The 20,779-nt window shown below is 42.8% G+C and overlaps 1 protein-coding gene across 2 annotated transcripts in view; it reads left to right on the top strand.

Annotated features, from left to right (window-relative positions):
• The window catches only part of COL4A2 (collagen type IV alpha 2 chain), a 225,864-nt gene that overhangs the window by 196,492 nt on the left and 8,593 nt on the right, over positions 1-20,779 (top strand). For both annotated transcript variants that reach the window (XR_003092498.1, XM_006017230.1), the window contains exons 31-44: positions 1,477-1,620; positions 2,295-2,420; positions 5,075-5,256; positions 6,366-6,429; positions 6,763-6,837; positions 7,546-7,653; positions 8,798-8,905; positions 10,032-10,103; positions 10,965-11,090; positions 14,307-14,423; positions 18,382-18,543; positions 18,679-18,777; positions 19,552-19,698; positions 20,342-20,458. Coding sequence is in view for 1 of the 2 variants with exons in the window: in XM_006017230.1 (XP_006017292.1) it covers positions 1,477-1,620; positions 2,295-2,420; positions 5,075-5,256; positions 6,366-6,429; positions 6,763-6,837; positions 7,546-7,653; positions 8,798-8,905; positions 10,032-10,103; positions 10,965-11,090; positions 14,307-14,423; positions 18,382-18,543; positions 18,679-18,777; positions 19,552-19,698; positions 20,342-20,458 (1,647 nt within the window). In the remaining variant the exon portion in view is untranslated. The remainder of the gene's footprint in view (positions 1-1,476; positions 1,621-2,294; positions 2,421-5,074; positions 5,257-6,365; positions 6,430-6,762; positions 6,838-7,545; positions 7,654-8,797; positions 8,906-10,031; positions 10,104-10,964; positions 11,091-14,306; positions 14,424-18,381; positions 18,544-18,678; positions 18,778-19,551; positions 19,699-20,341; positions 20,459-20,779) is intronic.

Consider the following 20,779-nt stretch of genomic DNA (forward strand, 5'->3'; position numbering starts at 1 on the left):
GGAGGCTGAAGAGGTCCAGGTGGCCTAGTCTCTCCTCGTAGGGCTTGGCCTGCAAGCCCTTAACCATACGAGTGGCCCTTCTCTGGACCCTCTCCAGGTTATCCACATCCCTCTTGAAGTGCAGCGCCCAAAATTGCACGCAGTATTCCAACTGTGGTCTGACCAGTGCCCGATAGAGGGGAAGTATCACCTCCTTGGATCTGTTCGTCATGCATCTGTTGATGCACGATAAAGTGCCATTAGCTTTTCTGATGGCTTCATCACACTGATGACTCATGTTCATCTTGGAGTCCACTAGGACTCCAAGATCCCTTTCCGCTTCCGTTCCACCAAGCAGGTCATTTCCTAGGCAGTAGGTATGCTGGACATTTTTCCTCCCTAGGTGCAGCACTTTGCATTTCTCCTTGTTGAATTGCATTCTGTTGTTTTCTGCCCATTTTTCCAACCTGTCCAGGTCTGCTTGTAGTTGTTCCCTGCCCTCCAGCATGTCCACTTCTCCCCATGGTTTTGTGTCATCCGCAAACTTGGACAGAGTACACTTCACTCCCTCGTCCAAGTTGCTGATGAAGACATTGAAGAGTATCGGTCCAAGGACCGAGCCCTGCGGGACCCCACTGCCCACACCCTTCCAGGTCGATACCGACCCATCCACTATGACTCTCTGGGTGCGACCCTCTAGCCAATTCGCCACCCACCAGACTGTGTAGTCATCCAAGTCACAGCCTCTTAACTTGTTCACCAGTATGGGGTGAGATACCATATCGAAGGCCTTCCTGAAGTCTAATTATACAACCTCCACCCCTACTCCTGCGTCCAGGCGTTTTGTAACCTGGTCATAAAAAGAGACTAGATTAGTCTCTATCCATTGCATTGTCACCCAGAACTGGGATTTAAGTTCAAAAACCAATGTCAGCTCCTTGATTACTTCTCAGAGAATAGCCTGTGCCATTGTGATGCTCACCTACGATGTGAAGGATCTAGGTTTAAAGCATTTGCTCCTAGGCAAATAAAAGGGGATTTGAAAACAGGTCTTCCAAATCAGGGCCCTAATGCCTGAGGTATAAGGAATAATAAAAGGTGAGGAGTTTTGCTCCTTACTCTAGCAGTGGGCACAAGAATGAGAACCTTGAGCAGAAGTAAGTGCACATTTACCTTTTGAGAAATACTGTGTGCACCCAGGCCCAGCCATCTCCTCAGCATATTCTGCAGGTTAGCTTAAATTATTCCCTACTCAGTTTGTTGGCTTCTGAAAGGCCTATCTTTAGGTACATGGCTCTCCCTATGCACTATACAAAAGTGAACCTGGACATCATTTTTAGGATTCCACTTGGCAGCTTGTGCATCCAACAAATAAACCCACCCAAACCCCTGTGCAGGTTTACCCCCATGTCTCCAGTTTGCGGGTACTCAGCATGGAGAAAAGATCAAGTCCGTTTTGGATTAGTTTAACATTTCTCTTACTTTTTTCTTTGAAAGGTGCTAAGGGTTCCCCTGGCATTGAAGGTTTCAAGGGCATGACAGGCAACCGAGGATTTCAAGGACATAAAGGAGTCAAAGGAGAAATAGGCTTTTTTGGCATTTCTGGTCTAAAAGGTGAACAGGGTAATCCAGGCTCCAAAGGTATTGACTCACATGTTTATTTTTTATAGTACTGTCACTGTTTCTTACATGTGAAGTGTAATTGTAGTACAAGTAAAATGCATTTTTGAGATAGTGAATCTTGCTCAGAAATTCTACCATTCCTTCCCAGAAGGAGCCCTTTGAAAGACCAAGCTCTATCTCTTGGGATTAGACAAATTATGAGTTAAACTTGATCTTCAATAAATGGCAGTCAATACAGACTGTTTCAGGGAGCCAGCTCTCCCCAGAGTTATAAAGACCAAATCCTACTTTTCATAGCTTCAAGCTGAAAAAAGAAACCAACCAAACTTCTTAGTTTCTATCTGTCACAGACAGTTGATTATGAGCTATTACGTCAGATACTTGCATGTCCTAGAAGGTAATGCATCCTGACGTATGTAGATCAGTATTATCACATCTTGGGTTATGTGGTGATTCTTAAATAATCTCACAGTGAACTGATGCCTAGCATTGTTTTATTTTTTAAAGCTATGTGGGACAAGTATATTACTGTGTTATATAGAACATTTCCAAGGGTTAAATGTTATTTTTCCTGACTTTTCCATCCAAATGAGTGCACAAATATCTGTGGTGGCTCTGGACATTAAGACCTTTGTCTGTTTTGTCCTTTTTATGTTTTGATGTGGCAAAGCTGACTGTCCTATTAATCTTAGGTGACCGTGGGGAACAAGGAGAACCAGGAAAGCCACCAAAAATAGATTCCGGTATGCTCGTGGAAGTTAAAGGTGAAAAAGGAGATAGTGGACAAACTGGCCTAAAAGGGGATTCTGGCTTTAAAGGTAAAAAGCAAAATAAGCAGAAATGTTCATGAGGGTTTATTAGTTACTAAATGTTGTGCAGCTATTCAGAAGCCTTTCCATTATTATTAGGGCCTGGTTGAAATAGCAATTTTGCATTTTTCATGAAAACCATGAAATTAAGTAATTTTCATGAAAAATGTGATTTGCAACAACATGCCATGACATTCCCCAGCCAGCAGCAAAAGCCTAGCGCAGAGAAGGGAGGGAAGGGTTGCAAAAAGGGACAGGGGGAGGAGAGAGCTTAGGGATGGGTACAGGAGGGGATATTTGCTCTTCCAGGTGGGAAAACTAGGGTGTGGGGGGTTGAGGGCACCTGGGGGCTGCCTTGGCAGATGGCCCTAGCACCAGATAGGGGAGGAGCTGTTTGCTCCTCCAGGTGGAAAAACTGGGGTACTGTGGGTTGAGAGCAGAGGGAGAGCACACACATGCAAAGGAGCAAATAGTCCTTCCCCTGCCCAGTGCCAGGGCTGCAGCCTGGCTTCCCAGATGGGGGCTGTGATGGGGCTGGCCCAGCCTAGGAGCACATGGCCAAGGATTGGGTTTAGTTGCAGGCAGAAGTCTTGCTCACAAGGCCTTTGATCACTGCTGAAAAGCTCATGGCTCCCTGCCCTGCCTCACTGGAAGAAGCAGGAACAGCAGTAGCAGCCATTTGCCCCGCATTGTTTCTGGCACGCAGGGAGGGAATTCCCTTTTCAAAAATGCCTCTCCTGCTGCAATTAAACCTATCCCTAAACCTGCCCTGGCCCTAAATCAGAACAGGGTGTGTGGGGAGCGCCATGATCTGGGCATGAAAATGGTGGCCCCCACCACAGTATTAGTGAGCCAGGCCCACAATTTAAACTGGGCCCTAGGTATTATACACAAGTTGAATATATTATACCACCAGACTACAGCATCACATCATGGCTATCATGGCAAAAAAAACAACAACCAGTGGGCTTGATTCTACCTGTGTATCTCAGATGCTACAATTGTAGTTTGGGAGACTGAAATTAGATCCAAATCCAATGCAGGTGTCTCCATTTACATGTTAAGCGTTTATCATCTCGGGCTCCAGAGTACCTCCAGATGGGACATCCAACTGTATCATTTTAGTGAATTCACTCTCAGCATAAGTCTTGAACACATGGGGTAGAATTCTTATATCTCTTTGCCCTCTAAATGTTAGTTTTCTAGCTTTGTACCTGGGTATTTGGGGCCCTCCCTCTGCACTGTGGATATGTGAGCATTCATGCATAGACTGAGCTGGTCCGAAGGTTATGTGTGTATCTGGCATAAGTTGGGAGAGAAGGGAGAAGGACTGAGGGTTCATCCATGTTTTAAACCCAACTGTTAGAAATCTGGAGACCCAGGCCTGCGTGGGCTGCTAGAAGGCTGAATGTTGCCCCTGCTCAGAGGCAGCACCCAGCCTGATCCAACTCTTCCCTGAGCCCACCTGGCATTCTAGTGCTCTGTGCACTGTCCACTGCCTCGGACCCCCCTGGAATGGGCTTTCTTGCCCCTAGAGCAGCATGGGGAGGTAGTAGACAGGCAGCTGGGTATGCTGGCAGCCAGAGAAGGTGGTGAAGATGGTGCATGGAGTGTTGGATGGTGCACAGGTAGACTCGGGGAATCTCAGGCTTGGCAAGCTTTCAGCACCCCATGCACCATCCCCGCCACCTTTTCCAGCCACCCGCACACCCAGTTGCCCTCGTGCTGCCTCCCTGCACTACCCCAGGGGCAAGCCAGCCTGTTCCCAGGCAGTCCCAGGTCGGGGCAAGGCGGCAGGAACAGTGCATGGGGCACGGGAAGCCCCAGCAAACTTGGGGAAGAGTTGGATCTGGCCAAGTGCTGCCTCCAAGCTGGGGCAGCACCCAACCCATTAGCAGCCTGCCAGGCCACTCCCAGGGGGTCCTGCTGAGGAGGGAAGGACCAGGGGCCCCCACAGCTCAGGGGCCACTTTGCCCACTGGCAGCTCAGCCCCACTTGTGGCAGGGGCAGGCAAGCTCCAAGAAAAAAACAACGGTTTGGGCTGCTGACTGCTTCTACCTTCAGCAGACACCTGCAGCCACCACGCACCTGCTAAAGGAGGAAGTGGCAAGGTGCTCAATCCTCTTTTTCGGCAGAGCTTGCCTGCCTCTCCCACGGCTGGGGGGAGAGCTGTCAGATTAAAGACTGCAACGTTGCAAGTAGCAATGTTGCAAACTAAACTACATGGGAGTGTGGCTTAGTTTGCAATGCTGCAAACTCATTTGAACCCCCCAAACCTTGTGCATATGTATTGTGTGATGTTATTAAGCCACACAAAGGAATTTTTTGTCATGTGTGCATGGTGACAATCGTCACGTGTACAAGCACACCAACTGATTTGATAGAGTTGGAGCACAGCCTGTCTTTTTCATTCAGTACTGTGTTGGCTCAAATTCCACTATCAGAATTTTCCTTCCTGGCATCTTTAAACAAATGTAAGCATTTTTTTACATGTTAATGTGGAAGGAAGCACCTTGTGGATTTGTATCATTCAAAAGCACTACCTCTTTGTACCACTACATCCTGGTTCTGTTTCTGGTATTGTAAAAAGTTTTACACGCAAGCTTTTACATACCGATCAACTTCCACCTGGTTTTCTATTTAAATTTTTCTTTCTTTAACAGGTCTTAAAGGAATGCCAGGTTTACCTGGTGAACCAGGATTCCCAGGTTTTCCTGGACAGCCTAGTCATGTTACTGGTGCAAAGGGAGACATTGGTAGTAAAGGAGTAACAGGTAGTCTAGGGTACCCAGGACAACCTGGCTCTCCTGGTATCAGAGGCTTCCCTGGAAGCACAGGAATCAGAGTAAGTTAATGACCTATGATGGGATGTTTTGTTGTTTTTGTTTCAATAAATGTGTCCCTTCATTTCCACCTAGGAGAAATGTTACAATATTTGTATTCTCCTATGCCTGAAGAGGGGTGTGTGCACCCAAAAGCTTGCAAATAAAGATTTTTTTTTTGCAAATATCTAGTTGGTCTAATAAAAATATCAGTTCTGCCACAAGTTCTGATTCCTTTTATAAGGCCTAGACCAGTCTTGTACAAATTGTAAACTGTGCATTGGGGTATGGAATCAAATCAATTGAAATGGAATAACTAAACTAAAGGTAGGAGCATGTCCTCTCTAGGAAACAAGCACTGTTTCTTCTGATACCATTCACTGAAGGATGTAGCTTCGTTCCTCCTCTACTCCATATTACCCACATTTCAGTCATCAGCTTTTTCAGTGAAGGATCAGGTTCCCCCTCTGGAACTTCTCAGCTCTACTACTGAATCTGCTAGTTTCTCCTAAGTTACTATTACGAAACATGAGGTTCACTCTTCCCTTTCCCCTGGATCTGATTATGCTACCAGCAAAATATGTACTTTGCTTGCGAACCTTATGAATGAGGCCAAATCAGAGAATTAAATCTATTTCCAAAGGGCAGTTCCCAATGAATTAACAGGCCTTAAAATAAGTTGGATTTATGAACACTTTCAGTGAGTGCTTTGTCAACAAAATAAGTCATCTTGGAAAGAGTTCAGCTTGCCTCAAAAGATGTAACAGAAAAATCAGCCAATCTCTTTGTGTAATAAGGCTAAATTAAACATTCCCTGCTCAGGTAACTCCTCTTCAGACTTCAGTGAAAGATTTGACAGAGGAAAGACTTCAGGAAATGGACTTGGACTAAAAAAAGTACTGTGCACACAATTAGTATTCCTAGTTTTAAAGTGGTTGAAAACACAATTTACCAACTAGTTGATTTATTTTGGCTACTATCAGCCAAAGGATTAAATAAGGAAGTGCTAAAAAACTTGAAGGTGTGAAGTATATTAGTATTTTACCAAGGTATTTCTATATGAAAACTGTTTTTAATAACTGAATAAACATTTGTTGTAATTAACTAACATCCATTTTCAACTACTTGGTAGGGTGAAAAGGGTACTGAAGGATTTACAGGCCTTTATGGTGAATCTGGCTTACCCGGTGAATCTGGTGAGTCCACTTTCATATCTAAGACTTTTTACAATGGTTAGAAAAATAATCTTGCATGATATAAAGGCCTTCAAATAGGGTCTGATTCAGCCCACACTGGAGTCAGTATAAATTTAGTTTCCTCTTTCAAAGATAACATTACATTTTGTAAGTACATATGCTCTGCCCCTTTTAATAATCTTATCTTTGTTGTTGTTATGGGATAGCTAAAATGAAGGAGTGTGTTTTATACTTTCTTCTAAAAACTGCATCTTCTTCAGCATACCACTAAATGGTAAGTAAATACAAAATCAATACCTGTTTTCATCATTCTTTCATTTCTGCTTAAAACAGGTGCCCCAGGAGATACTATAAACTTACCCGGAATCCCTGGTCTTAAAGGAGAGGTTGGTACACCTGGATCCTCAGGTATAAATTTCATTTGCAATAAAGACTATTCATTGTGTATTGTTTTCCCACATTACAGTTCAGGGTGGGATGAGGATATTATTCGTATGAATTTTCTGTCACACTGAACAGTTCAACAGGTACAGCGTAGTGGCAGACCCTCACCGTATCTGTTCCTACACCCATGTGATTTCCTCAGGATCAGCAAGGGGCAGAGTGAAGCTAGTATACCTGAAAGTAAGAAGCTAAACAGCTCGATGTTCCCAATTTTAAAAAATGAGGTTTGGCCTTTACTGCTCTGACACCCAAAATTCCCACTGAACTCAGTAAAAATTTTGCATCAATTAGGAAGATAGACAAATATGATGGTTGCATATCTGCAATGGCTGCAGAACCTGTCCCTTCAGGCACAAGTCTTGAACACTACATGTTACACATTTGCTACATTAAGACAAACATGTAGCATTACCTCTTCCTTGACAATGTGGATATAGTGCTCTGAAGCATGCAACATCATACAGAACCCAAAAGCACCAACTCTAGTAAAATACTACAAGACCTGTGCAATGACATGTCACTGATGCCAGTAGGATCATGGTCTGGCCAACACTGAGCAGGAAGGAGAGAGGGAAGTTCTAGCTTGAAAACATGAATGACATTTGTAAAACCAAGATTTAATTTATATTGCTTGTTTTAGGAAATCTGTTTTAACATTTCTGTTGTCTGCAGGTGTGAGAGGAAGCCCAGGAGAAAAAGGTCAAAGAGGTGATCCTGGTTTTTCTGGGATTGAGGGCTTGAAAGGATCTCAAGGTCTCCCTGGTATAAAAGGACAAAGCGGTAAAACATGGGTTTTCTTCCTAACAGTTCAGAAATCCTAATAGGAGAACAGTTGGTCAAAGTATTGGGGAGGGGGAGAATCCTCCTTTTTTTTTTCAAAAAATGTTCGTTGAAAATCCTTTGAAAATGTAGACCATTCTATAAACTGGTTAAAAAGCACAAAAATGGTCACAACAAATTATATTTAAAAAATAATTTTTCACAACTGTTCTCTATTTAGAAGTTTTCACTTTTTCAATGATGATGATGATAGTGATGTGCCTGCTCACAGTGTTATGGTCACACAGTGCTCAGGCTTTATTCTTGTTCTTAAATCAGTAACTCGAGAAATCTGTTATCATACAACAGAGAATGTGTTGATTTTTTCAGAGCAATTAGTCCATCCATATTTTACTACCTAGTGACAACCAAGATTCAGGGTTAAGTAAACTAGGCTTTGTACAAAACACATAATGAGAAAGAATCCGTAGTCAAAACAGGCAAAGACAAGTCAATCTAGGTGGAAACACAGGCACAGATGGGTAAAATGACTGCCCAAATTCTTAGGGTAAAATAGTTTGGGTTGTTTACTTCTGTTTAAGTACATAAGTAAGAGCTCCCTGCCATCTATATCTACATTTCTCAGGTAGGCACAAAAATGAAGTATGCAGTACTGCACTGAAGCGAAGTTAATGGATGTTGAGCTCATAGTTTGAAGATAAGTAACATATGGCATAGCAGACTGTCAACAAGATATCTTTAAACAACAACTACAGATATTGTCAATTAACAAATTTAAAACAGCATCATGTCCCTTAAAAGCGCACACTTGTCTCTTAAATGGAACAGCCCTTTGGTGTCTCAGGCTGCTCCATTCTTTACCTTTTTTGGTTTGGTTTTGGCCACAACACTGCAAAATAGATTATTTCATACTTCTGTTATCCAAGGCCGTGATGTTTACCTATTTATAAGAAAGCCCATATTAACTCCCTGCAAGACTACAGATTCTGCAAATTAGTGTTTAGTGCACAATATATGTCATTTTTTCATGGGCTCTTAGTAATAATGATGTAATAAGTGATAAATACTTCAAAATTAGTGTTTAGTACACAATATGTTATTTTTTTCATGGACTCGGTAATAATGATGTATATTTCTCCCATAGGTTTCCCAGGGCTTGTTGGGCCACCAGGACAACAAGGAGACCCAGGTGCTCCTGGACTTCCAGGTGAAAAAGGAACTCAGGGATGGCCTGGTTTTGCAGGACCAACAGGTAATTACACTTTTCCATCAAGTCCCTTTAAATATTTTGTTTACTTTGGGATGAGGAAGAAAGAGGAACATTAGCATTTCTGAGCGACACAGCTCTCGACAGTAAATGTTTTTAGAATAGTTGTTTCCTATACAGCTCAGGTGCATTGATGAAAACTTATAATGCAAGAAAAATCAAATCATATGAAGACCAGCTCCTGTGCATTGGCACTGATTGCGAGGGAAAGTTTTTGATAGATGGAGGACTTAATTTTCAAGAAATGTTTTTTGCAGTCATCATGAGAAACTAAAACACTAAATATTCAGCAATGTGAGCAGTTTTTTTCAAATGCAGCAAACTAATATTATTTTGAGCAGTGCACGGGATTGGGAGTGATGTAATTCTTCTATATGACCACCAGAAAGCGGAGTTACCTGATGTCGAGCTCATAGTTTGAAGATAAGTGACATATGGTACAGCAGACTGTCAACAAGATATCCTTCAACAACAACTACAGACATTGTCAATTATCAGATTTAAAACAGCATCTTGTCCCTTAAACACGTGCTTTTATTTATTATCTCCTGATCTGGAACAGAAAATGCCCTGTTTTTAGTAATAGCAACCATTAGGAATTTTTGGAATGCTTTAAAAACATTGCAGTGATTTTTTTCTTCTCAACAGATTCTTATTACAGAACTTGAATATGTTGCCACCTTGCTGTTGTCTTTCTTGGTTTGAGCATTCTAGACAGGCCTAGATGAATCCTAACAAAGCTGTAGTAATAAGCATATAATTACTATTATGTTTGTTGGGGGTGTTTGTAGAGGGGAGGAGAGACAGGGGGTTCTTCCTGGTGTAACTTTCAACAGTCAGATCACAGCTCCTACTTAAAAATGTCTCTCATGACTTTACTAGATAATAGGGCAACAGAAATATGCAGATCAAGAGAATTACACACTAAGTGTTTACAGTATTTGCAATAAGTTTGTATATTGTATGCATATTGCTGTCATTATATTGTTCCTCTGTGACTAGCTTTGAAACTGTGTTTTCAGTCAAATGCTTCTATATCCTGCCAAAGAGTTTTTAGCAAACTTATTGAATCTCTGAATAAGATAATAAAGGTTTTTTAAAAATTAAACAGGTTTACCTGGCTTACGAGGAATCAGTGGACTGGATGGTTTGCCTGGCACAAAAGGCCTGCAAGGATCACCAGGTAGGTGGGAAAGATTCTGTGTACTTATGAAGATACTGGGTTTCGTTGATTATTCCATTTCACACTTGGTTTGGGGTGTATTTATACTATAGTTTTCTTATCTGAGTCATTTAAAAATTAAGCACATTCCCTGATGGAATTTTATCTGGTAGCTTCAAGATTTTGCAAAAAGTAGTAAAGGTTAGGGGTGCTCAACCTCTGACCTGCAAGCCAAATGTGACCCCCAGAACTATCACATCCAGCCCTCAGGGTGTGCACGGGTCGGGACATTTGGTGGTAGGGGATGCATGACCATTCATTTGGCTGCCCTTCCCTGTGCCAAATACCCAACCCCCAAGCCCTGCACAACTGAATCAGGGCCAGACCATGCCCTCTCCTCCTGTGGCTGGATCAGGGCCAGAGCCAGTCCCTGGTTGGGAGTGGGCCATGCCCCCTTTCCTCCCCCTCCACAGGGCTGGCTTGAGGCTGGGCCATACCCCGTTTCCCTCCTGGGGTTGGGCTGCTCCCTGTTCCCCTCCATTCTCCTCTGTGCTGCCAGATGGTGCCTGTCGTGCTGCTCTGAGAGTCAGATCAGGTTCACCGGCAAGATTCAGCCCATGGACAGACTGGGCCCTGCCTATCTGGCCCAACTGGGGAAAAAGGTTGAGCACCACTGGCATAGATTAATATACCTTAGACATTGCAACAACTAATTATCCTGGATGAATTAAAGACAGAGCATTTGAATAATACCTTTCCTTCTGTCAGGGTTAATGTCAGGGTTAGAAGCCTTAATTTCATTTTAGTATCACATTTCTGTGAGTAGTATGGTTGTATTAGGGCCTCCTGAGACATTTATTCTCATACTTAACTCTGCAACAGGTCTGGATGATTATGGGCCTTCAGGCTTCCCAGGTGGCCCTGGTGACAAAGGACAAGTAGGAGACCCAAGCACTCTTGAAGGTGCCAGAGGAGGTCCTGGTCAGAAAGGAGAGAGAGGCAATCAAGGTAAGTATTGGGAAGGTAAGGGGAGAGAGGGGGTCCACATTTTAATATATTCAATAAGGAACAAGATTTTGCTTCCAGCACCGAGTCTTATAAAATGCAATTTATGTTCCAGCTTGTCAGTTTTCATTTGACAAATCCATAAGCTTTTCACTCAATATCTGGAAAGCACATAAGAGGAGTAGCAGTTCTCAGCATGGGCCCACTATTAACAACTGTATTGAAAAAAAATCAAAAGTGTTTCATTATTTTTGTCATTTCCAAGTCTCCCACTGGTTCTGCAGGATAATACAGAATGCTGATATTGGTGGAACTATTACTATACTATGTAGGAGGTCCCAGAGCTGCCACCTCTGGTGATTTTATTGTGAATCTTGTGATATTTGTTATCTTTCCTTAAACCTTTGAAATCACAGCTATTGAGCCAACTGCACTTCTGATCCCTCCTAGTCTTTTCTAGCACATCCCCTCTCAGATCTTGGGATTCAAGCCTTTACCTCTCTCTTTAAAATAACTGCACATTCCATCCCCTCCCTAACCAGACACTGGGTTAAAGTCTCCTGTGATCAGCTGTGGCTGACCCCCCCAGACCTTACTTAGCCTTTCACTAGCTAGTGTTTTATGCCTTCAGGAAATTAGGACAGCGGTATCCAGTGACCAAATAGCACCCTTACATTAACATCCTTTTAGAATAAAAACACTTGACAAAAAGCCAGTCTTAATAAACTATAATCATGCCACCCTCTCTCTAAGACTTACCACTCCCCAGATCTGGGAAAGCCCAGTTTTTCTGACTCTCATCGCAGAGCCTCTTTCTGTCTTGGCCAACCCATCTGCCACATCTTTCCCTTGTGAGCAGGGTTTTTTATTTGGAATGCCTATGCTGTCTAAGCTCTCAAACTGGCAAAACAAGGCCTGCTTCTTTATTGGAGACAGGCTTAGAGGAACCTTAAAGCAAATAGCTTTCCTCACTGTCTTTTAAGTAAGTCCTGAAATGTTCTTATGTATATCTAATAGAACCATTTAATTAAAAGAATATGACCAAAAAACAGTTAATTACACCCTCCCCCAAGCAGATACAGCTTTTTACTCTTTTTCTATTCTATTTCCAGATACCAGGTCCCTCCCAAGCCAAAAAAAACCCCTTAATGTTAGCAGCTTCACCATGTTTGAGCATTCCACATTCTCAAGACCTTGTTACACATTAATTGTATGTGGTTTTTGGAGCTCTTAACACCCTCTTGACCCCCTCCACACATTAACACCTGAAACTAGTTTTAAGCACGCTGTAGGCAGCTTAGCTATGCCGCTTCAGGGCAGGTTTCTCTGTTCTGTGTTACCAGCCCCTGTTCCATTAAATGTCTGGCCAGTCCCCACAGATGAACTGCCCAAAGTGCAGTCCTCCAGCATCCCAGGATACAGTGTCCCCTCCCCCACCCTCCTCTTCTTTGTGGACAAACTTTCTACCCTCTGAACTCTACTGCCCAGGAGATGCTTCTAGCACCAAATCAAGGCCCCCCCACCCCCAAGGGTGTGACCTTCCCACCCCCAGGAGTGCAACCCCATGCAAACAACCTACAGAGCACATGCCAGCTAGCCAGGTTGCATGGATGAGTCCAGGAGTGGGGTGAGGAGGGAAGAACAAGGTAGGGGGCCTGATTAGGTCCCCATGATCTGGGGCTTCCTTCCTGGGGCAGGGGCAGTAGTTCTCCCCAAAACACTTTCCCTCACCTTCCCATCCCTAGCCATGACAGGAATCATGACCAGCACCTGCCTACACCCCAATCCCAAATACCAGTTTATTAAAACATGAGACCTTTAATTGACTTCCTCGTTAGTTCTTATAAAACTATTTTGCTTTTACTTCTTTTTATTTAATCCTTTAGGGGCAGACTTCCTTCATTTCACCACCCTTCCCCCACCCCCATTTCCTTTCCACCTCCCATTTCATTACTCACCCCCATCCCATTAACTCTCTCTACCTCCCAGCTTCATATTCCACCGCTACCAACCCATCTCTCCCACACCCCAATTTAGAGCAGAGATAGAAGCCAGTCCTCATGCAGCAGCAGCAGCTCATAGCTGTAGCTCCTACTTAGGCTCATGCTCACCAGCCCTCTACTAGCAAATCACAGTTGTACAGGTGGGGGACAGTCAGAGAAGGTTTTTAGCCTTTAGGTGTGACTGCTCCAAACTCAAGCTAGCACTAACATCAATCAATGTTTGAGCAGCTCAAAGTGCAACATGTAACAAGGCTCTTAATTTCCATTCCCTATATGCCCACTCTGTCCATAAAGACATCTACAGATAATAGATATAGTATCATATATTATTATATGAATGTTTTCTTAAACAGTTTCCCAGTATTTAAAACCTGAAATTTCTATGTATTTACGGTGTGTCTGACACTTTGTTCCCCACCCACCATGTCCTTTGACGGCTTATCCCTTCACCCTGAAAGAAACTATCAACCCATACCTCCTTGTAATCACCAAGATCTGTGCTGTTTCCATCTTTACCATTGGATATGCTATCCTCCCCTTTAAGAAATAGCTATTTTGCTTATTTGATTCATGTTTGTTGGTGTTAAATATTTACCAAGAGAATAAAAACAAGGCTTTGTGGAAGCTTGAGGCTTCCTGAGACACTAGAAGGCTTCTGGCTTCTTGAGACACTGTGCAATATCATTATTTCATCAGTCTTCCATTTAAATGGATAGTTTCATGGAGCCCGGGTCCAGATTTTCAATAGTTTAAAATGTTGATATCTGAGAATTGCCTTTAGACTCTAATTACTCATGTTAATGGGCTCTGAATAGCCACTGATTTCATAGGACATACAATACTGTGCTGTTTGCCCTCTCACTGCACAGCCAGCATATGTTAAGCTATCTTGGAGTAGTATTTATACAGTAGAGCACTAGGCATGGATTAAGGTTAACACTATTAAGCATGACAAGTAATAATTGTCTGTCTGTCTCCATCTGCTTGGAAGCAACTATAACCTTTGTTTTTTGTTAGTGTTGTTTCTGAAGTGCTAAAAGCATGATTTTTCAGAGTGCTGAGCTACCGCAGCTTCGTCTGAAGTCAATGGGAGCTGTAGGTCCTCTGCACTTCTGAAAAAAATCCAACACTCGCTGCATAGAACAATTTGTGATTCATCTAATCATTTTTTGTTCATGTTTCTATGGTATTAATGATTTCTTTTTCTTCCTTGCAGGGGAGCGAGGGCCAACTGGTTCCCCAGGGCTTGATGGAATTCCAGGCCCTCCTGGAGTTTCAAATATATCAGGAATCCGGGGTGATGTTGGTTCTCCAGGCCTATATGGTGTGCCAGGTAATTCATGCCATGTGCCCTGTAGCCAGCATCAGAAAGAATATTTAACACAGATTTTTAGCAGTGTTTCTTATTGTGACATAGGGCACCCTCCTCAACCAGTGAAAATGGGGCTTTCCAAAGGGGAAGTTATGGCAATTGGCTAGACATTTCCCCCACCATCTGAGCTAAGGTGTAGAGGGGTATAAATAAATAAAGCAGTGTGGTTGTAAATTTTAGCCCTGATTCAGTGAAGTACCCTTTTTTAAAGAATAGCACCACATGTTTAGGTACTTTCTACAGGTACTTTCTTCAGGTCATCGTTGAAGCATTTTGGTACGGCTTGCTTTGCTGTCTAGCAACTTCCAGAAACACTAAATTAATTTATGGGTTGCTGTTTTTTAACTAGACTTGTAAGTCTGTAATAAGCTTAGTTAAACCAATGGGGAAAAAATCACCATATAATTGTTCCCAAAATTTTGCTAAGAAAATATGCTTGAACTGAACTATTAAGCTATATGATATGTCAAGCTTTCAAGGAAAGGTGTTCACTCTTCCTCTGCCTCTGAAAATTTTACATACCAGGTCATTTACTTATTTATGTGTTTCTTAGATTTATATGCTACTTTCGCATCAGAGACTCATTGTGTCTTACAGTAAGACAGAATAATATATAAGAATAAACGGGATATTGAAATAAAATATGAATGAAAATGTGCTGAAATAATATCGCAGCTTAGCCTTGCTTGCTAAATGCCTGCCCAAATGAGAAGGTCTTACAGCACTTCCAGAAGATGTCCAGGCTCTGGAGGGCCTCAGGAGGGAGGGAGTTCCAAAGCTGAGGAGGAACTACCCTGATAGTTTTTCTAAGTGAACTGGATGAACTGGTAGTACTAGCAAAAGGTTGCTGTCAGCTGACATTAGGGATCATGATGGGGCATAAGGGAAAATGTAGTCCCTCATATGCATAGCGCCCAGACTGGGCCAACACTCAATTCAGAACCAACACTCTGAATTACACCAGAAGGCTATTGGAAGCCAGTGCAGACTCTGGAGCACAGGAATTATATTCTCCTGGCAACTCACACCCATCAGAAGGTAGGCCACCACATTCTGCTCCAGCTGCAGTTTCCAGACATGTAATAAAGGGCAACCCTGCAAAAAGTGCATTGCAGTAGTCTAGCCTCAAGGTTATGAATGAATGGATGATGGTGGCAAGATCTGAATCGGAAAGAAAAGGCTGCAGCCTTCTCAGCAGATGGTGTTGGTGAAAAGCACTCCTAACTATCAATACCACCTGAAGATCCAGGTGCAGCAGTGGATCCAGGAACATCCCAAGGCTGCAAACCTGAGTGTCAAGGGGAGGCTGAACCTGTTCAAGGATAGGTTTCCCAATCCATCCAGGTAAAGCACACCTGCCCACACCATCACTTCTCCCTTGTCTGTATTCAGTTTCACTTGAGTCACCCATATCCAATTGCAAACTGCTGCCAGGCATTTTGAAAGGGCAGAGACTGTGAGGCCCAGGTGAGGTGAGAAAGAGAGCATACTGATGCTACTTCACACCAGATTTCCACATGGTCTCACCCAGCAATCTCAGATACACATTGAACAGGAGTGGCAACCAGGTGGAGCACTGGGGAACATCAAAAGAAAGGCTCTAAGGAGATTATGAGCACTCAGCCATCACTATTCTCCCTGCTAGGAAAGAGCAGAACCAATTTATAGCCATCCTGCAAATACCCACCGGGTCACATAAATCCATTATCAGCTCCTAATGGTCAACTGTGTCAAAGGCAACTGAAGAAAAACAGGGTACAAGTTCCCATCAATCTCCAAATGAATATCATCAACCATGAGTGCAGTGTCCCTGCTGTACCCAAAATGAAAGTCCGACTGATGGGGTCCCAGGAATCTGATTACATCCAGATGTGCTTGGATAGAGCTATCAGGCAACAACCCGTTCAATGACCTTTCCCAAAAATGGGAGGTTGGAAATGGGGTAATAGCTGCCTGCCTGGGTAGTCAGCATCAAGAAAGTTTCTTGAGTACAGGCCAGACAATTGCAGATTTAAGAACACCTGGTATTGACAACCTGAAATGTTGGGGCCAGAAATGTCCTCAGGCTTCCCCCAGCTGGCTTTTACAAGTGAGGACAGGCATAGATCTAGCTCACAGTTAGTCATCCCCATCCCCCTGAGTACATCCTCTGGCTCAGTGGGTGACAGCAACTGAAATTAATCCATATAAACTAGACAAGGTGTGCTCATATCTCACACAAGAAAAACAGGATGGAAGCATGATGGGACAACTCTGCTGGTAGTGAGTAGCTGTTCAACTGGCTGCTGTGCATTAATGGTGTTGTTTAGAGTGCACCAACATTTTAGACTTGGGTGCCTCAACAAGCTTCTAATTCACTGCTTTTATTGGCAATTGCATATGCTTAGCAGCTGCAGAAATCAAGTTCACCACAGGCAGGCAGGTTTGAAGCTGAATTTTCATTGTATTGATTAGGCAAATAGTACAATAGGTGGTATTTATGAATGCACCCAGCATTGGCTTAACTCTGCTTCTGCTGAAACCAACGGGAGTTTTATCATTGATAAGCACTTACAATCCTGTCCTTAATCTTTAATACTGTAGTTATCAACCTCTCTCCACAGTATGTCCTTTCAACTTCAGAATAGGAAAGTTTCAAGCTGTAATAAGATTTCTTTTAGCCACACTTCAGTGGAAGCAGCCTGTATTGAGACAAACTTTATTTTAAATCTGTAATAATTTTGCAATCAGGCATAAAGATCCTTTGTTTTGAGTCCACCAACTGCTGAAAGGCTGCTGGAAAACTCCCAAACAATACTTTAAAATAGTTCAACATACTGGAAAATCCTGTAACTTGCAGCACAGCAAGCTAAATCAAATTCCTCCCACCTCTACTCCTTGCATGGATTATATCTGAAAAATTACTTTGGGACCACATAGCTTCTCTCTGTAAAGTGCACATTGTTACAGGTACTTTGTGGGTTGGCTATTGATAAAAGAAGCAGAAACAGGTCTACAGCACAACCTTCTATTTGCTTGCACTTTCAAAACAGAAAAACAAGCATTTATCGCAAAGTTTGTCTGGCTACCTGTGACAGCACAACATAGATCCTCACCTATAGTGGCTGGGGAGACATGAGAGGTGGGAGGAGCAGATTGGCAGCAGGTCTTTTTAAATTTGCTGAGTTCTCCAAATTTCCCTCCAGCCTATACTCAATATTTATAGATGGCTGGTTCTAATATTCTAATACATGATCTCTGATTGGTTTTATTTAAATTTCTTTGTTTCACTGAAACTTTTGGAACTGACTGAACCAGATCTCTTGTGCACTTGAAAGGTGTTCATTAGTTGGGATTTATATCTTTGAGAAAGTATAATGGAATGTTTCTTATCTCTTTTCCTTCTTTTCTCCTTTGCGGAATACTCTTTAGCACTCCTGTTTCTTCTTTACCTTAGGCTACGATCTTCTCTGACAAAGCTGTTTTGTTTTTACAAATTATCTAAGCACCTTAACAAGAATGTACTTATTATAGCAAAATAACATTGAATACATTTGGTTACATTAATAACTACTACTATTTTTAAGACCAAGCAATGATAAGGTATATTTGGACTATCAGAGGAGTGTTTGGTGGGTTCAAACACCTCTAACAGGTGGCAACAATAGAACGGGGGCTTTTAAATCACAATTTTTGGACTCGGGAGGATTTATTCTAGCCCTCTTTCCATACCACAGAAGTACAGGACATAAGGCCAATGTCAGCACTGCTAAATGTGTCTCTTTTATCTGTTTCCACCTGCAAGGGTTAAGAGACTGAATCCTGGAAAGAGACATGTGCTTTCTTCCAAGAGGTGGCATTTTTTGTGTTAATTTCTCTTAAATGCAGGCTGTATATCCTGCCTTTTAATGAGGATTCCAATCTCAATATGGTTTAACAGGCTATAAAGGAGAACAGGGCAGGCGTGGAATACCATCTCCACCAGGAAGCAAAGGAGAAATTGGTCAAATAGGCGTGGTTGGAGAAGATGGCCCAAAAGGCACTAGAGGTGACCCTGGACTAACAGGAAAACCGGGGATTCTAGGGAGCTTTGGAGCAAAAGGTATGTATGATTAAAAACTGTCTTTTTTTTATTTTTAAGTGCTGATTTCTATGGCACTTGGCTTTATAACTTGGCTTTTAATTTATATTGTCTGCACAAAGGTATGATGACTTTGTGTGTCATTTTTCACTAAAGGCCAGAAAGGAGAACAAGGCGTCATGGGCCCTGTTGGCACAGTGGGAATTTCTGGTGATACAGGCCCCACTGGACCCAAGGGGAATAGAGGAGTTACTGGTGAGTAAGAGCTGTCTGGTGCTCGGTTTACTTACTTAAACTGTACATTCTACCTGCTCACTGGTTACCCCACCTGCTCTGAATCTGAAGATGGGAATCAAACACTTTTGACTGGACCAATCTGGAATGGCCTTGTGGCTTAAAAGAAGGAACCTACTTGACACTTAAGACCTGGTTCAAAAACTTTCATACACTAGCCACAGCAATTACCATATTTGCCTTCGTCCACCTCATCAAGTCAAGCCAACAGAAAAGAGACAGGGGAACGTAAATAAGATTAGACCCCAATTTTAGCAATGCTCATGCCTCTCCTTCCACAAGAGGAGAGACAGGACAGTGTTTAATGATATGGGACTTAAAGAATACTGCACAATGTCCTATATCATAATCTCTTATCTGCTGCTTTATCAACCTCTTTGTCTTCTTCCACCAGTTTGTTTGGGTTTGGGTTTTTTTTGCCTGGTATTATACTGTTCCCATGATGCAGAATTACTCTGTACTCTAGGATGTTGAGTGCCTTCCTATCCTCTGAGGTACTCTAGATACTTTTAAGAAATGCTTGGATGATTACCCTGCTAGGATGATCTGACCCCAGCTGACTTTCTGCCCCTTGGGCAGGGGCCTGGACCTGATATTGCAAGGTCCCTTCCAGCCCTTATGTCTATGAAAATGCATAAGCCTTGTACATCAATGGGTGAGAGAGAGTGCACAAGTGAAGGGATTTGAGTTATTTTCCTCCCTCTAAATTAATTTGCTCTTTCTTTTTTGTCATAGGCATTCAGGGACCTCCAGGCTCTCCTGGGCTGACTCCCCTACCCTCTAAGACGTTGGCTGAGGTTGGTTTACCAGGCCCACATGGGCAGAGAGGGCCCCAAGGAATTCCAGGAGAGATTGGACCCCAGGGTCCATTAGGTGATTCAGGTAAGAACTGAAGCATTGGGGGTTGGTTGCAGCCAAGACTGGGGATTGTGACTGGGGTGTGCCAGTGCTTCTGCTGGAACTAAAACCCAAAGGTTCCTAACTAGAGGGTCTTGCCCCTCCACTCAGGTCAGACCAATTGCCACATTTGGGGGTCAGGAAGGAATTTTATCCTATGATCAAACTGGTATGGACTCTTGGGGTTTTTGCTTTCCTCTGTGGCAGGGGGCATAGCTGTCTTCCTTGGATCTCTTATGCGTATTATAACAACACTTGCATCAGATTTGTGTAGGCTGATTTGGATAGGAACAGGATTCAAATTACATTTTGACCTGGGGGTGGGGGGAGGAGGGCCTGCAAAAAAAATTAAACCAGTCCATTGATTACCAAGTCCACCTAAGTGAAGGAGCAATCTAATCAGAGACTCCCCACCCCGGTTATGATTTTCAAATCTTCCGGGGGGGGGGCTCTTGTCTCTTAGGTAGGGGGCTCACCCCCCCACCCCCAAGCTCTGCCATAATTTGCACTCTGGATAGGAATGATCCTGCTTCAAGCAGGGGGTTGAATTAGATTATTCTAATCCAGAGGTTCCGTCCAGCCTGTCTTTTCTACGAACAAGCAGATTCAACATTATAATTTTTTTAAGGTTTTAGGGGTGCACCTGGTAAACAAGGGCTCCAAGGCAGAAGTGGCATTCCAGCACTTCCAGGTTTTAGAGGTGATCAAGGACCACAAGGGCATCAAGGTCCATCAGGATCTGAGGGTAAGTGATGTTTCAGTATTGTTGTTTCCTTTTCCATTTTACATTATAGATTCTGTCAGTAGCTTACAGGAATGCAAACATAAATGTAGCCGTGTCCACCAGCTCTGTCTTCTACTTTCCACAGGGTTCAAACAAAAGTGCCTTTATTAGGCTTCACCTATCAGTAATTTTCACAGCTTTCATCTAGTTTTTATTAAAAAAAACCCTAATTTTGACTTAACTAAATCTCATTGCATTCATCTAAAGGATATTATTTAGATTTTGGATGTTTTATATTAGCTGTCTTTAAACATTACTACAATAGTGTTTTAGCAGCAGGAA

The sequence above is a fragment of the Alligator sinensis genome, unplaced genomic scaffold (genome assembly GCF_000455745.1).
Source record: "Alligator sinensis unplaced genomic scaffold, ASM45574v1 scaffold288_1, whole genome shotgun sequence".
Taxonomy (NCBI): Eukaryota; Metazoa; Chordata; order Crocodylia; family Alligatoridae; genus Alligator; species Alligator sinensis.